Below are 17,165 nucleotides of genomic sequence, written 5' to 3' on the forward strand. Positions count from 1 at the left end.
CAAGTAGGCAGAGCAGCAGGCAGAGAGAGTGGGGTAAGCAGGCTCCCCGCTGAGCAGAGAGCCCGATGCGGGGCCCAATCCCAGAACCCCAAGATCATGACCTGAGCCAAAGGCAGAGACTTAACCCACTGAGCCACCCAGGCATCCCCATATTACTTTTTATATTAAGTATTTAAGTTTAAAAATATAAAGTAGTATTATGTAGCATATAAAGAGAATTTTATGTATTTTTAAGGTAAAATCAGTGAGTTTGGAAAGAACTTTTAAAAAGAGTCCTTATTTATGTATCTTTCATTTGACAGAGATCTGAGGATATTAAAGACCTTTATGAAGAATTCCCTCTAAGTATTTTAATATTAAACTTTAGGTCAGAAGATGAAAATTTTAAATCCATAGAGCCTTGCTTGAGGGCACAGACAGGACAAGAGCTAAGGTACATTCCTTTGCCCCTGATTAAAGAGAAGTTTGGCAAGTTTCAACAGAAGAGTTACTTAAACTAAATGTTTGGAATACTTGAACTGCACTTTCGCATTTTCAAGTAGTATGCATCAGTTAGTTACAAGATTTTTGAACTGTTGTAGTATGTTTTAGCTTGTGTCACTCAGTGACACAGGGTGAAACTTGTTTGTTTTTTTTTTCTTTCTGATTATGAAAGTAATACATACATGTCAGGTTGTGTTTGGCTGCAAGTAAAACATGAATAACTTGGGAAATATGAACATTTACTTTCTTTTCAAGAAATCTAGCAGTATGGAGGTTTTAGGTTTAATTTATTCAGAAACTCAGGCACACAACTTCTTTTCATATTTCTCTTCTAGTATCCTAGTATGTTGGCTTTTTTCCTTAAGCCTTTTCTTCATGGTGTGACACCAGGATGTCTGCAGCAACCACAAACTTCATGGCCTCTAAAAAGGATGTCCAAAGGCTGAAAAGAATAGTACCTTTCTTAATGACATTGTTAAAAATCATGAGATAACCTTCTAAAAAAATATCCCTGCCTCAACCCTCACCCTCCATGCCCACCCGACTCCTGACATGCACCACTCTCTCTGAGCACTCTTGCCCTCATGTGTCTTAGCCGGAATTGTCACTTACCCATTTGTAAGCTAATCCCTGTTGAGGAAACCGTTACCTTGATTGAATTAAATCAGTCATGGTTCCATATGCCATTTGGTCAGTGGTAAAAATCAGGATCAGTTAGAATGGAAAGAGGTTAGGTAGTTGGTTTAGACAACTAAGACAATGTCTTCTTTTTTCTACAGTTTTATTTAGATTCGTTAACATACAGTGTAATATTAGTTTCTGGTGTACAATGTGGTGATTCAGCACTTCCATACATTAACTAGTGCTCATAAAGACAAGTGCATTCTTTAATCCCCATCACCTACTTCATCCATCCACCCACCCACCCACCTCCCATCTGATAACCATCAGTTCTCTACATTATAAGTCTGTCTCTTGGTTTACCTCTTTCTTTTTTTTTCCCTTTGCTCATTTGTTTTGTTTCTTCAGTTCCACATATGAGTGAAGTCATAGGGTATTTGTCTTCATCTGACTTAATTGCTCAGCACAATACTCTCTAGTTCTACCCATGTCATTGCAAATGGCAAGATTTCATTCTTTTTTATTTTTTAAATTTATTTTTTTTTTATTAACATATAATGTATTATTAGCCCCAGGGGTACAGGTCTGTGAATCGCCAGGGATTTCATTCTTTTTTATAACTGAGTAATACTTCATTGTCTGTGTGTCTGTGTGTATATACAGCACATCTTTATACATTTGTCGGTCGGTGGACACTTGGACTATTTCTATAATTTGGCTGTTATTAAATAATGCTGCTATATCAAAGTACATATATCCCTTTGAATTAGTGTCTTTGTATTCTTTGGGTAAGTATCCAGAGTTACAGTTGCTGGATTGTAGGATAGTTGTATTTTGGGGATGCAGAATTATAGTTATATTTTTAACTTATTGAGGAACCTCCATATTCTTTTCCACAGTGACTGTCCCTAGTTCACATTTTCACCAGCAGTGCAAGAGGCTTCCTCTTTTACCACATCTTTGTCAACACCCGTTGTTTCTTGTGTTATTGACTTAAGCCATTCTGACAGGTGTGTCTCACTATAATTTTGATTTGCATTTCCCTGATGATAAGTGATGGTGAGCACCGTTTATGTGTCTATTGACCATCTGGATATCTTCTTTGGAGAAATGTCTGTTTATGTCTTTTGGCCATCTTTTAATTGGATTATATGTTTTTGGGAGGTGTTGAATTTTATAAGTTCTTTATGTATGTTGGATACTAATCCTTTATCAGATATGTCATTTGCAAGTATCTTCTCCCATTCTCTCATAGGTTGCCTTTCAGTTTTGTTGATTGTTTCTGACATTGTGCAGAGGCTTTTTATTTTGATGTAGCTCCAGTAGGGTTTTTTTTACTATTATTTCCCTTCCCTCCAGAGACCTATCTAGAAAAACATTGCTACAGCTGATAGCAGAGAAATTACTGCCTTGGATCTCTTCTAGGATTTTTATTGTTTCAGGTCTCAAATTTAGATTTTTAATCCATTTTGACTTTATTTTTATGTTTGGTGGAAGAGAATGGTTGAGTTTCATTCTTCTCTAAGACAGTGTCTTCTGTGATGTTCATTGAAGAAGACTTGGAAACCATTCAGTTACAGAAAGAAGTAAACACCTAAGTACCTTACATTCTTTTGATAGGAATGTTTTAGTTTTCTTAAAAGTTACGTGTACATCATTTGAAGAGTCAGGTGAACTGAATAGCTACCGAATTGTTAAACATTCTCCGATTGTATTCTCATTTTCTGTTCTTTAAATGTCTACCTTTAAATCTTTCAGCTGATTTTCTGAGTATTTTTTCATTTTTAAATAATTGATTTTACTGTTACTTCTTGATTTTTAAATTGTAAGCACTATATATTGACCTTAATCCTTTGCTTTTCAGCTCCCCAGTTTTTTGGCTGTGTTGTATTCTGTCCTATTTTCTCTTTTCTTAGGGATTTATGCCTTTAAAAAAAAATCACTTTAGTATCATTGCATACTATGGATGCAATGCAGTCTTCTCTTTTGTAACCAGAGAGCATTTTGAGTCTTAAGAAAGAGGTCTGAGTTTCTGTACTCCCCAAAATATTTATGTAATTTATTCAATTTTTTGTGTTCTTACTAGCAAGAACTTCTAATTTGCCTGCTCCTTCATTCCTGGAACTTCATATAAGACAATGGAATACTTCTGTTGTAATTACTGTAGACTTCTCACATACAGTTAGCTTTTCCCTATAGCCTCTCTAGATAGGGTTTTTACTTTCCTTCTTCCAAGAAGAAGGAAATATTTGAGAGTGTTACTGTAAATGAAACTGATACCTTATCATTTGACAAGTAATAATAACGCTTTTGCGTTTACCAGAATAAAAGTTACCCTTTCTCTGCATTTAACATGCAGAGAAACTTTTCTGAATAGCACTTCAGTTATTGCCCTTCCTTGGACCATGTAAAAAAACTTTTAGTAATTTTGATCATTTGTGAACCTACTGATAACTTACTGCCATTTGATAGCTGGTGTGTTTTCTGTTTTTTTCACTGTTACAAACGATGTTAATATACATCTTACTGGATTTGGTGATTTTGAGTAGAATAATTTGTTATGCAGGACAGTCCTACACATGTCAACATCTTTAGCACTGCTGTTAAATGCCAGGAAGTGCTCTTCAGTCTGTATGATACCCAGAATGCCCCCACAGTAATGTTACTATCTCAGGTGAAAACCCTTTTTTGACATTAGTTTGTAGGAGTGATGACTAGATAAAGGCATGCATATTTAAAATTTTGGGACAGCTTGGGGGCGCCTGGGTGGCTCAGTGGGTTAAAGCCTCTGCCTTCAGCTCAGGTCATGATCCCAGAGTCCTGGGATCGAGCCCCACATCGGGCTCTCTGCTCAGCAGGGAGCCTGCTTCCCTTCCTCTCTCTCTGCCTGCCTCTCTGCCTACTTGTGATCTCTCTCTCCATCAAAAAAAAAAAAAAAAAAAATTTTTTTTTGGGGACAGCTTGCCAAATAACCCTGCAGGAATGCTGTACTAATTCATACTTGTGGTGACATTGGATAAGAGTACCTATTTGCTTATATCCTCACTAGCACTTGAGTTTTGTGTTTTCATATTTGCTAGTCAGGTGATTGATGAATAATGACTGACAGAACTGGCATCAGTTTCTGATCTGGGAAAATGGTGGGGGCTAGATAAATTTCTCTCTGAGTATCTTCTGCCTCTAAGGTTCCAAGTACCCCTGAGTTACCACATACAACTTTTCATTGATGGCATATAATTAATTTTCTCATGTTCATGTATATATTGGTGTATATATATATATTTTTTTTTAATTACTTTATTATATTTTGAAGGGCAGCACACATGTACAAAGTGTAAAAGAAATAAAAATGTATGCAGTGAAAAATAAGGTTTCCTTCTATACCCATTCAATTTCACTCCCCATAGGCATTTATTGTTTTCTGTTTCTGACATATCTTCTCAAAAATATTCTGTGTATATGTATTATTTTGTCTCTCTTTAACCCAAATGGTGGTATGTTACACAGTACTCTCTTGCATGTGCATTTCTCGTTTATTATGTATTAGCTTGTTAATAGAGATGATGCTATACTAGTGCACGTGGTGTTGCTCTGTTCTTTTTAGTGGCTTCTTGGTATTTCATTGCATCGATGTACCACATTGGATTTCAACAGTCCCGTAGTAATGGACAGCTAACTTTTACCTACTATTTCATTATTTCAAGCCATATTACAAATATGTGTGTGAGATAATACATATGTGGGTATAGAGAAATTATGTATTTATAATAGATATGTGACATTTTAGAGGCCGTTTTTAAAGCTGTTAAGGTACTTTCAACAAAAAAATGGGTACATGCAAACAGTTAAAAATATGGTTAATCAGAAGTAAAAATCGCCCCTCTTTTCTTGATCTCTGCCTACTCTTAAAAGGTAGTCTGTAATCTTAGACATCTTTACAGAAAAACGTTATTAATATAAGAATATATACACAAAGTCTCTCACTTAAAAAATTTTATCAGAGTGCGCTTATATTATAAATATAGAGCTACATTTCAGGCCTTTTTCTTTTTTTTTTTTTTTTTTAAGATTTTATTTATTTATTTGTCAGAGAAAGAGAGGGAGAGAGAGCAAGCACAGGCAGACAGAATGGCAGGCAGAGGCAGAGGGAGAAGCAGGCTCCCTGACGAGCAAGGAGCCTGATGTGGGACTTGATCCCAGGACGCTGGGATCATGACCTGAGCCGAAGGCAGCTGCTTAACCAACTGAGCCACCCAGGCGTCCTCAGGCCTTGCTTTTTCAACATAAATATCTTAGCTGTTTGGTGTTTTCTTAAAATTATAAGGATAATACTCAATTTAAAATACTTATTGATATAAACTATACCAAGTAGAAATGTATATAGTTCAGTGATTTATCAGAAGGTAAACTTGTGTATACCTAACCCTCAGGTCAAGAAAAAGAATATTCCCAGCTGCCTTCCAGTCATTGTTTTCTGTCCTCCTCAGTAAAGTGACCATTATCCTCACTTTATGATAATCACCTCCTTGCTTTTGTTACACAGTTGATACTCATTATTCATGGATTTCATATTTGCACATTAACCTACCTAGCAATATTATTTGTAAGATCAAAAATCAATATTCAAGGTGCTTTTGTGGTCAGTTCAGACTTTGACGGAGCTGTGAAAAATTTGAGTTACCCGATGCCCATGTTCCCAGTTCAGGTCAGTTAAGGTGATGCTCTGTCCTTCTTGTTTCAGCTTTCATACTATAAACAGCTGTTCTTTTTGCAGTCTTTTTAGTACCACATTTTCCTCACTTTTGTGCTTTTCACTGGTAGTTTCATTATTTGAAATGCCCCCCACCCCCAAAATATAGTTCTCAGGTGCTTTGTTGAAAGTTCAAGAAGGCTGTGATGTGCCTTATGGTGAAGACCCATGCATTACGTAAGCTTTGTTCAGGCATGAGTGCTTTTAGCCATGAGTTCAGTGTCAGTGAATCAACAGTATATTTTAAATACGGGGTCTTTAAATATAAAACAAATGATTAGTTGAAGAAAATGTTTTGATCAGAGGCTCATAGGAACCTAACCCTCTCTTGGCCCTAGGAGCAGTGATTGAGTATTTGCTGATTCTTTGCTTGCAATGAACTTCATATAATTTTCAGTATAATTTTCAGTTGTATAACTATAACATAGTTTATTCTTCAGTTCTCCTGTGGATAGGTATGTGGGTTATTTTCGCTTTATTTTTATGAACACTGTTGATAGGATTCTTCTAGATCATTCGGTGTATATGTGTACAAATTTATGTTGGATATACATGGTAATGTTGAATGAACTACATCAGTTTCACTGCCAGTAGTGTGTGAAAATTCTTGACTTGGTATTATTAAAATATATCTTTATTCTAATCACTAATCTTGTTTATTGTTGTAAGTTAGATTGTGGGAGTTATATATTCTTAACTACTGACTGCCTGCAAATTATATTTCTAATTCTTCCTTCAGTAGTTCATACGCAGTACACTTAATGCCCTAAAATTCCTCTTGAAGGACAGAACCGCTACCCTCTTCAGAGGGCAACCCAGTAAATACAGGTTAAAAAAGTCTTTCTCACTTTCTGTGGTTATAGAAGTACTACATCTTTTTAAAATTTTTTAAATAAAAAAGTCTAAGGATCTAATATATAACAAGGTGACTGTGGTTGACCACACTGTATTGTATAATTGAAATTTGCTAAGAGAGTAGTAGAACCTAAATATTCTCATCAGAAAAAAGGTAAATATGTGAGGTGATGAACATGTTGTTAATGAACTACATAGGGGGACTCTTCACTCTTTATATGTATATCAGATCATCGTGTTTTACACTTATAAATATCCTTCGGTTTATGTTTTACCTCAGTAATCCTGGAAAGAATTCAGATAATACCGAAGTGAACAAAATAGTGAAAAAGTCTCTAATTGGGCTGTGTAAGTTAAACGAATAAGGGCAAAAGATGTCTATTACATGCATTACCAGATTTTTTTCTCCAAGTTTATTGAGATATAATTGATGTACAACACTGTATTAGTTTAAGATAGACAACATAATGGTTTGATAGATGTACATATAGTGAAATGATTACTATGAAATAAGTGTAGTTCATATGTATCACCTCACATAGTAAGAATTCTTTTTCCTTATGATGAGATCTCCTCTCAGCATCCACCTGATTTTTTTTAGAAGATGGTAAATGTATATTTGGATGGGATCATTTTGATACATCATTTTAGTATGTCCCATGAGTTAAAATGTTTGGTACCAGGTTATAAATGTGCAGTCCCTACAGGGATAATAGAGTTTCCCCTTAGATCACAGGCTGATTTCTGTGCAGACAGTAATGGGTTATGGATCTGGCTTAATATATATAATATATAACTTTTTATTTAATTTTTTAAGAAATTTTTTAAGATTTTATTTTTTTATTTGACAGAGAGAATGAGCATAAGCAGGGGGAACAGCAGAAGCAGAGGGAGTGAGAGAAGCAGACTCCCTGCTGAGCAGGGAGCCCAGCATGGGGCTTGATCCCAGGACCCCAGACTCATGACCTGAGCTGAAGGCAGATGCTTAACTGACCTAGCAACCTATGCACCACCGCCCCCAACCTTTTTAAGATTTTATTTACTTATTTGACAGAGAGAGAGAGAGAACATAACATTTTTAACATGCAGTGATCTGAGTGTTCTGTGGAAACATTTGGCAAATGGTTAATGACATTTATCAACATTTTTTTCTAGGAAAAACTAGTGAACCCGTATTTTTAAAAGAACCATTTCTGTTACATTTTTCAGGATTAAACCCAGAATTGGGGATATTCTGCAATGTGGCATCATTGATAGAAAAGCTGTAGGAATGACTGAGCTTTCTCTTTAATGATACTTTAGGTCCCTATTCTTTTTATCTCTGTCGCTTTCTTTAAAATTTTTGCTTTCTCTTTATGAAGTTTCTTGAGGAGGAAGAAATTGTTTGGGTGGTAGTCCTAAGAAATACATTTGAAACTGAGCAATTTTACCTTGAGTTAGGAAAGTAGGTGTTTAATTAACGTTTGTTAAATGTATAGAATGGCTGGTACTTGCCATTGTTGTATGGCATTTCAGAGGAGGAAGTGGGAATAGCTTTATCAACTACAGGTGGAGTAGTTGACATCAGTAGGCATTTAAAAAATTATACTTTTTTCAGTCTAACTATGTAGATTATCAAAGCTAAAGACTAGCAATCGTTTTAAGATATTTGTTGAAACAAAATCATGGGAAAGAAAGGGAAAAATAAAACAAGACAAAATCAGAGAGGGAGACAAACTATAGGAGACTCTTGATCATAGGAAACAAACAGGGTTGCTGGAGGGGAGGGGGTGGGGGGTTGGGGTAACTGGGTGATGGACATTAAGGAGGGTAGGTGGTATAATGAGCACTGGGTATTACATTAAGACTGATGGGGGGCGCCTGGGTGGCTCAGTGGGTTAAAGCCTCTGCCTTCGGCTCAGGTCATGATCTCAGGGTCCTGGGATCGAGCCCCGCATGGGGCTCTCTGCTCAGCAGGGAGCCTGCTTCTTCCCCCTCTCTCTGCCTGCCTCTGCCTACTTGTGATCTCTCTCTATCAAATAAATAAATTAAATATTAAAAAAAAAAAAAAAGACTGATGAATCACTGACCTCTGCCTCTGAAACCAATAATAAATTGATAATTAATTGAATTTAAATTTTAAAAAGCATGAGATTAACCAAGAATGTCATTTGCATAGCTGTATACTTTGCTACACACTTTAATAATTTGTATGTTAGGGTGTATATTAATTTGTTTTTTGTTTAATGCCTTTTAATATTTATAATTGTGCTAACCGTGATTTTTGTGCATTTGGATAGAACACTCACATTTTTTTAATGGACTCCTTAGAGCAATCCTGAAACAGAAAAAAAATGAAAAAAAAAAAGCTGAGATACTTTGATATTAAGCAACTTATGGAGGCTCATTTATGTTCAGTTACTTGCCAGTTAATGGTAAAGCTGGATCGAGACTTTAATCCCAGCATCTTGCTCAATAATCTTTTTGTAAATCTTTTTTTAAAAAGATTTTATTTATTTATTTTTGAGAGAGAGAGAGTGCGAGTAGGGGAGAGGGACAGAGGGAGAAGCAGACTCCCCGCTGAGCAGGGAGCCCAGTGCAGGACTCCATCCGAGAACCCTGGGAACATGACCTAAGCTGAAGGCAGACGCTTAACTGACTGAGTCACCCAGGTGCCCTTGTTCAATACTGATGTCAGTAAAATCATGAGCAGAAGAAAAAAAGTATTTGTTGTTTTCATTATGACTTTTGTAAGTGGAGTGACAGTATCATCTAAACCAAGACAAATTCTAAAGTTAACATGACAAATACAAGTCATAGACTATCTGGGCAAAATAGTACATGTGGTTCTTTAATTAAAAGGGACTTCAGGGTTACTGGAGGGGAGGTGGGTGAAGGGATTGAGTAACTAGATATTGGCCATTATGGAGGGCACGTGATGTGATGAACACTGGGTGTTACATGCAACAGATGAATAACTGAACTCTGCTTCTGAAACTAATGATAGACTATATGTTCACTAATTGAATTTAAATAAGTTTAGAAAGAGGAGAAGGGATTTTACTTTTTCTAGCTCTTACTAGATATTGTATAGATCCACTTTAATTTTCCTCCCCAATCATTACACTTTTTAAATAGCATACAATTTGAATACAAACTTACGTGTTTTTCTAAAATCTATTTTAGCCTGCAAACCAAGGGTCAAAATTCAAAGACCGTCGGCTACAAATATCATGGCACAAGGCCAAGGTGCCTTCTGTATCCACTGAGACCGAGGAAGAAGAAGTCAAGGAGGAGGTAAATTTAACGATTGAAAATAAACATTCAATTAGACTGTTTCTCAATTAGCATTTTTCTTGACATTAAAGTAAATAAAATAAATCTTAAAATAAATATTGTTCTTTTATGCACGCTGTAACTTAAGACTAGTCTACAAGTTTACTAAAGAACCAGAACAGTTGCAGACATAAAAAGTTCTTTGCAGGAGATATTTTCTGGCATAGGAGAGACTTTTTTTTCCTTTTTTCTTTTTTCTTTGCGTTTATTTGGCTTTGTGCTCTAGAAATTTTTATTCTGTTAAGTGATGACATGGATTACATGAACAAATTTAATTTTAGCTGGTTGTTTAGCTTTTTGCTTATTCATGTTCCATAAGTAATAGATTTGAGTTTCTTACTTTCCTTCTATGTGCAATTGATTAAAATGAGAGTAAGGAAGTGGGAATAAAAGGGAAGAAATATAAAAACCAAGGACTTAACATAGTACAACTGTTAAATATAATGAAACTCTTAAAATACATGAAAAATAATTTTGCTTTTTTACTCCCCGTTTCTAATTTCTTTGTTAAAATGGACACTTAGCCAATGTTTCAAGTTATTTGATTTATTGTAATTTTGGTTTTATAAGATGTTAGCATTCATGATTGATCAAGAGTCCTCTGACTGGGTAATTTTTAAAAAACAAAAGCAGAAACATTTCCCATGTTTAATAAAAAGAAAAGGAAAGAAAAATCTTGGTGTTTTGGGAATGTTTGTAGATATTTCTACCACATGTAAGATTCCAAATTTTTATGTATGGTTGAGAATGTTGGTGTCATGGGGAAGTTAGTATGTTCTCCATCACAGATAACTGGATATTAAAGTAGAGGTTTAGGAGCTTGGTCATTTATTTTCCTTCTTTTTAATAAGTTAATGGAATAAAATTAATTTAAATTTATTTAATTTCATTAAATTAATTTTATTAAAACCATTTCATAGATATTTTCCTTTTATTTTTCCTACTGAACATTCATGTATTATTTTCCTGATGATATTAGAATGGAAATCTCTTCAAACTAGCAAAATTAACAAGGGAGAGAATATGTATATGTTAAAAAACTGTTTGGGGTGTCTTTGCCCTGAAGGATACTCTCTGACTGTATCGCTTGTAACTCCCGCTGGGTTTTGTATACTAGTATTTTTGTCCTTTGGCCTAATAACTTAACTTGCTTGTACTACTAAGCAGATTTTACCCTCTCTTTCTTCAGGAAACAGAGACCTCAGATTTGTTTTTGCATGATGATGATGATGAAGATGAAGATGAATATGAGTCTCGTTCGTGGCGAAGATGAAATCTGATGCGAGCTGTGTAATTTTTAGGAATATTGTTTAGAAGAACAACTTTTTAAAATTATTTAAAGAAGTCAATGAGCCAAAAAATTTTTTTTATTTTTCTTTTCCACACAGTAGGTTTAAGGACAGCAAGTTTGCTATTTAAACACATCTCATAACTGTTCATGATATTAAAGCACCAAAGGCCTAGTGACTTTTACACAGTTGTGAAGATCCACAGGAATGATATGGATAATCTCTAGAGCCTTATTTTCCACACCACCTGTTTTGTTGCTATTGGTGTTGGAGTATGATGTAAATGACAGGGTGTTCAGAAATTTTATTTTGGATTATAATCTGCTGATAAAATTTCATTAAATGTCAAAATCGCCTGGAATCTCTTAACTCTCAGCTATTATGGATGGGTCGTCAGACAGGAGATATTTGTAATTAAAATACCCTTTTGCTTTCAAGAGTTGTCTTGGAAGAAGAAAAGTAAATTTATTTTAATTTTTTTACCGTGGAGGAGCCCAGTTTGTATTCAATCTAAATTTTCGAGGGGGGGCTGTTTATGTGCAGTACAAGTACTATTTTAGTGTAAATCATAACAGACTCTGTATTAAATGCTGTAAGGCAGTGGTAGCTAGCTCCATGGTATTTCCATTCTGTCATCATATTAACTGTCCTGGATTTATGCTACTGATCCTTAGTTTGCTTTGAAATTAGTGAATATTGGTTCAGTTGGTCCTGTTTAAAAATACTCTCAGAATGTAAAAGGCTTTCACCTCTTGCCCCTTTCTTGTCCCCATTTTCTTTCTCCTGCCTTTATATTAATAGCCCTGACTTACCCACTATTGAGATAAGTGATTCTTCTGGGCCACCCAAAGTCAGTCCCCAATAAAAAGTTTAAACCAGCACCTTGATAAATAAGTGATGTTTTGATGAGAATAATGGAAGGTTTGCGGGGGTGGGGGGAAGAGAGTCACCAGCTGTACTTTTTTATTTTTTGAAGCTTCAGTTTAGTTAATAGTTATACAAAAGGGTTAAAAAGTGTCTGAAATTCTTCACCTAAATTTAAACCATAATGATGAGGTGACTGGGGATAGGGTGGGGGTGGGGTGGGATAGGGGGATGGGGATGCTAGTAATAAATGGGAGTCATAACTTGACTTTGATCAGATGACTTTATATTTTCATAATTTTGTAGCTTGTTGCTATCCATGAACATATGCATCCTTCATTAGACAGTTTCCTTCACTGTGTGCATTTTTACTGTACACTGTATAGAGTAGAGTATCTGTTAAGTAAAATATATATGTAAATTTATGTCCTTGTGTTCTGAATGTTAGATGGAAAAGCAGAGGAGCAACACTACACTGTATTGACCCCTGGGAAAATAAAATAAATAATGTACATAGGATGTCACTTTTTCAAGGATATACACATCTATGTTTTTATATATGTGTGGTGTGAAAATTTGAAACTTCCTGTTGGCTTCAGAAGGTTCTTGGTGATTGATTACTGTATCAAGGATTTTGTTTCCTGAGGTAAAGGCTGTTTCTCAAAATAGAAACTGTTCGCTAAGAAACCTAAAACCATCAGGACTCTAGATTTACTTAGCTGTAAGAAGTTAAATCCCACGTTGTGATTATCTTTTCTTTTCCACGTATTTTCCTGGAGTGATGTCTCAAACCAGGATCATTTTTAAGTTGATGTAATTTTCCCTTCACAATAATAAAGAGTTCCTTTTTCTAGGTTATTATATTTCTGATAACACTGAAGCTAAAATAAGCTCATAAAAGCAGGAAAACCTTACAATGGGGTACCTAGAATAAGCAATCTTGCTCCTTCCTCCTCCATCATCTCTAATGAAATTTTGATGTCTGTGGCTCAAGTTGGTATATATTTTGAAAGATTCATTGTGGTGAATATTTTGAGTCCTGACAGTTTAAACGTGATAGAGGGAACAAAGGATTTATATATTTTTTGTACAAAGTTTTTTCTTAAACTGTATAATTTTGTAAATAATTTGTTTGGTTTTTTTGTGTACTAAAACTACCAGCGTATAGATTTCAATAAGAATTGTTGTATTTTTGTATTTGGAAACTGAAAATTACAGTAAATTAATGGAGCTGTAAAAGAAAATTTTCAGTGGACTGACAGTTCAGCAGAATGAGATTCCTTTTCATATGATTTTTTTGAACTTCAAAATTGACATCGTATGATAATACTCTCAGTATAGAGAGAGTAGAAGATTTGTTTGATTTTTTTTAGTTACTGGGGGAGAGGGGATGAAAGAAAAGGGTGTTCAAGTAAAGAATAAACGGACACTGTTTTCAGGAAGATTTGAAGCCCTTTCTTTAAAATAGTGTAATTTTCAGTACACTTAAAGTAGGACTAAAATAATTTATAAATGTCCTAAGAATTCTAAGACATGTTTGACTTTCTAAAATGAATTCAAAATATGGGTTGAATATATTATTAGAAAATTTAGTTAAGGCTAGCATAAAATAGTTGAATGTATGTATTTTTTTCCTTTAGAATTTTTTTTAACCCCCACCCGCAAATCCTCAAGCCCTAGAATTTCTCTTAAAAGTAAGTAACTATCATGGCTTGTTTTCCTGGCCTCTTCCCTTAACGAAAATAACATACTCCTTCTGAGGCAAATTTTGTTCTTTTAAATGAGTATGACATCTAAGAAGCTAATGAGCAGTCAGAGCCACCGGTCTGGCTAGGTTAGCCTGGTTTACTAATGGATTGTTGCCCAGGCTTAACAAAGCAACCCTAGGGCAGACAGAATTTCCCTCACTTTCTTCATGTTGTAATATCAGGAAAACATTGTCACCAGCTCAGATGATAAATTGGGAAACAGTCTAGTTAGGTGGGTCCGTGGTGATGGAGCATTATTTCAAAAAGAAGAAAAAAATCATGTGAAAAGGAATAGTGGTTCCTCTTGATGTATAGTATGCCTGTATTATAGTTTTTACAAAATTGTGAACTTGTGTAATAGTATAATAGGAGATATTGTTGAATTTCTAACTGTTTATACATTTAAATTCATATATGTAATGTTTGTTTTATCGATTACAATCTGAATTTCTAAGAAGCATGTTGACTTTTGCAATAAAGATGCAATATGGAATGGTTCACAATTGGAAAAAAAGAAAAGAAAAAAAAGAAAAGTATTATAAATTTAAAATAATTTGGAAATTTTATGAACCATTCCAAAAATTCTAACAATCACCAAAAGAGCTGTAATTCTGGCTTGTTCTGGAAAGAAAGAAAATGTGTGTGTATGCTTGTTTGTGTGTGAGAATGAGTGAGCAGTGGATATGTCTGTGTGTTTCATTTTGGGTTCATGTACATGAGAGAATGCACTCAATATGCATTTGGGTACGGAAGTCCCTGACTGTCAAATATTCAGTGAATTCAAGAAGATGTAATCCACAGGGTGTTCTTTAAAATGAGTGAGAAGGGTACTGCAGGAGCAGTTGTGAGTAACCTCGGATAGCCATATTTTTTTGGTCATGGATGGATCCCAGTATCCCAGATACAAAAGCACAAACAGCTTTATGAAAAAAATTACTTGAATGTTATCTTGAGATTTTTCAGTATGCCTCCCAGTCAATCGGCAGGACATTTTCCATAAGTGGAGTAGAGAGAAGGGAAAGAACACAGTGAAGAGATGACTTACAGATAGGTCAGCTCTGTGATGAGTATTTGTAAAGAATAACAGGAGAAGGAAGTGATATTACACACTAAGGACTGGATGGTGATAAGAAGAGGAGATACATCACTTGGGCTTCTTTTCTCACTTTAAAATTGCTTTTCTCATTATTATAAAATTCCCCTTCAGAAGATCAGGCATTGTCTACGAAGAATTCTTTAGATCTCAACTTTACAGGAAAATATTAAGGAATGGGAACAAATTTCATTTTCATTCATTTCAAATAAATTTTATCTATTTTATAAATTAGGTAAATGGCAAGGTCTGTGTGACCATTTGTTTTGAATAGATGATAATGTAACCAGCATTATGTTTGTAATAAGCATCAGTTTTGGGGTGGTTTGGAAGGGACCAAGCACACTATTAAACACAGTTGTATCTGTTTAATGGTAGCAAGGCGAATGTTTTGCTACAGTGGAGCTCTCATTGATAGAAATTACTGGTTTTGTGTGACGTTTTTACTGACTTAGATACTAATTCTTACAAAGCCAAGGATAAATTTCTAATCCCAATCCCCAGTGTACTACTACCTAGTCTAGATCTAATTAATGTTACTGTAAACGCAGGGTGAGTGTATGTCAATGTGTGGGATCATTTCAGATGAGAGAGTCAGGATAGCTTTAAATACGTGAACCAACATTGGTAGGGCACTTTTTTTTTTTTTTCCCAATTTTAGTCTCAAATATCTGTGTGAGGAGCTAATAATGTGTCAAAAAAAAATGTACTGCTATTGCTTGTGTTTTCAATCACCATTTATGGTACATTGATCTTACTGCCAAGTGATCTCCTTTCTACAGGATCATCTACCATTTGGCCTCTTAACCTGATTCTGCATTCGACCTTAGGTTAACTAAACCACCCCAGCGTTCTGATAGAGGTGACTTGATACAGTTGAAATTAAGGTCAGACTAGTGTTTGATGATTATTGGCAAGGTTTTTGTATTTGGAGGCTACTCTTTCCTTGGGCTTCTGCAGTTTTGTTTTTGATGGTAGTGGTGATTATGCATTATAAACATTGCTGTTAATTTTTCTTTGTATTTGTTTACTTTTATGAAAGAGGAACAGGGAGGAAGGTCCTAATCTAATATTCTATTAAATTATTTTCCATGAACATCAGCCTATTTTTTCTACTTCATAGAGTTCTACTACTTTGGTATAATAACCATTAGTTCTTAAAATAATAGAGTCTTTTAAATATAGACTCGATATTTCAAAATTGTTCTTTACTCAATCCTTTGTTGGGGTGTAGATGTGTGAAAAGACTTTCAGTGGCCCTCGCTATATTTCTTTTGGTTTTGTGAAAACTTCGTAAAAGTGGATGTCTGGTTAACAGTTTTCTAAGGTCCTTGTGATTCCTTCTCTTAGTTTTCCCTCAGCTATTACTGTGAAATATGGATATATATTCTCCCAATTTTAAATGAAATTAGATCCTAAGGGCTAATACAGACCTTGCTAAATTCGTTCAGTTTCTTGAGGATGACTTGGCTTCAATAATGAGTTTGCCCACATGTTTGGTTTATGTTTTTGGGTCAAACACTGCCTGTTTATCTATGGAAACATCTGTTCCTCTATAAACTACTGAGTTCTAGTTTCTGAACAAAAGGGTTATTTGTTTACTCTAGGATTGAAGTTTTTAACATTGAGAGCCTGTAGGGGGCGCCAGCAGCCAAACTTTAGTTAGCCTTAGAGCAATGACTAAATCTTTGACAGCAACTCAGAGTGAAAAACACATTTTGCATTGTGACCTAGCATACACCCACACGAGAAAAAAAGTTTGCCAATGTGTACCCTTACAACGGAGTATGCACCTGGTGATTTTTTATTCTATTAAAAATTCTTGTCAGGGTTGATGGGGGGAGGGGGGTAGGGGGGGTGGGATTATGGACATTGAGGAGGGTATGTGCTATGGTGAGTGCTGTGAAGTGTGTAAACCTGGCGATTCACAGACCTGTACCCCTGGGGATAAAAATATATGTTTATAAAAAATAAAATTAAAAAAAAAATTCTTGTCAGGATCCACTATTTGGCTTTTAGAACTGCAGTTTGACAAAGAGTAGTCTTTTGAATTGCAGGGTGAATTGGAATTTTAAACCACTCTCTCCCTTGCTGTCACATCATCACTACTATTTTGAATATAAAATGATAAAATTTTATCTTCTGTG

General features: G+C 35.1%; 1 protein-coding gene across 4 annotated transcripts in view; it reads left to right on the forward strand.

Moving 5' to 3' along the window:
* LOC111156942 (RNA binding motif protein 27) overlaps positions 1-14,609 on the forward strand; it is a 78,364-nt gene extending 63,755 nt beyond the window's left edge. For 2 of the 4 annotated variants that reach the window (XM_022518109.1, XM_022518110.1), the window contains exons 19-20: positions 9,875-9,985; positions 11,214-14,609. In XM_022518109.1, the coding sequence (XP_022373817.1) occupies positions 9,875-9,985; positions 11,214-11,297 (195 nt within the window). In that variant the 3' untranslated portion in view covers positions 11,298-14,609. The remainder of the gene's footprint in view (positions 1-9,874; positions 9,986-11,213) is intronic. The other 2 variants (XM_022518107.1, XM_022518108.1) reach the window with 2 other exon arrangements.
* The last annotated feature ends 2,556 nt before the right edge of the window (positions 14,610-17,165 follow it).

This window comes from Enhydra lutris, unplaced genomic scaffold (genome assembly GCF_002288905.1).
Source record: "Enhydra lutris kenyoni isolate GAN:26980312 unplaced genomic scaffold, ASM228890v2 scaffoldscaffold50, whole genome shotgun sequence".
NCBI classification, from domain to species: domain Eukaryota; kingdom Metazoa; phylum Chordata; class Mammalia; order Carnivora; family Mustelidae; genus Enhydra; species Enhydra lutris.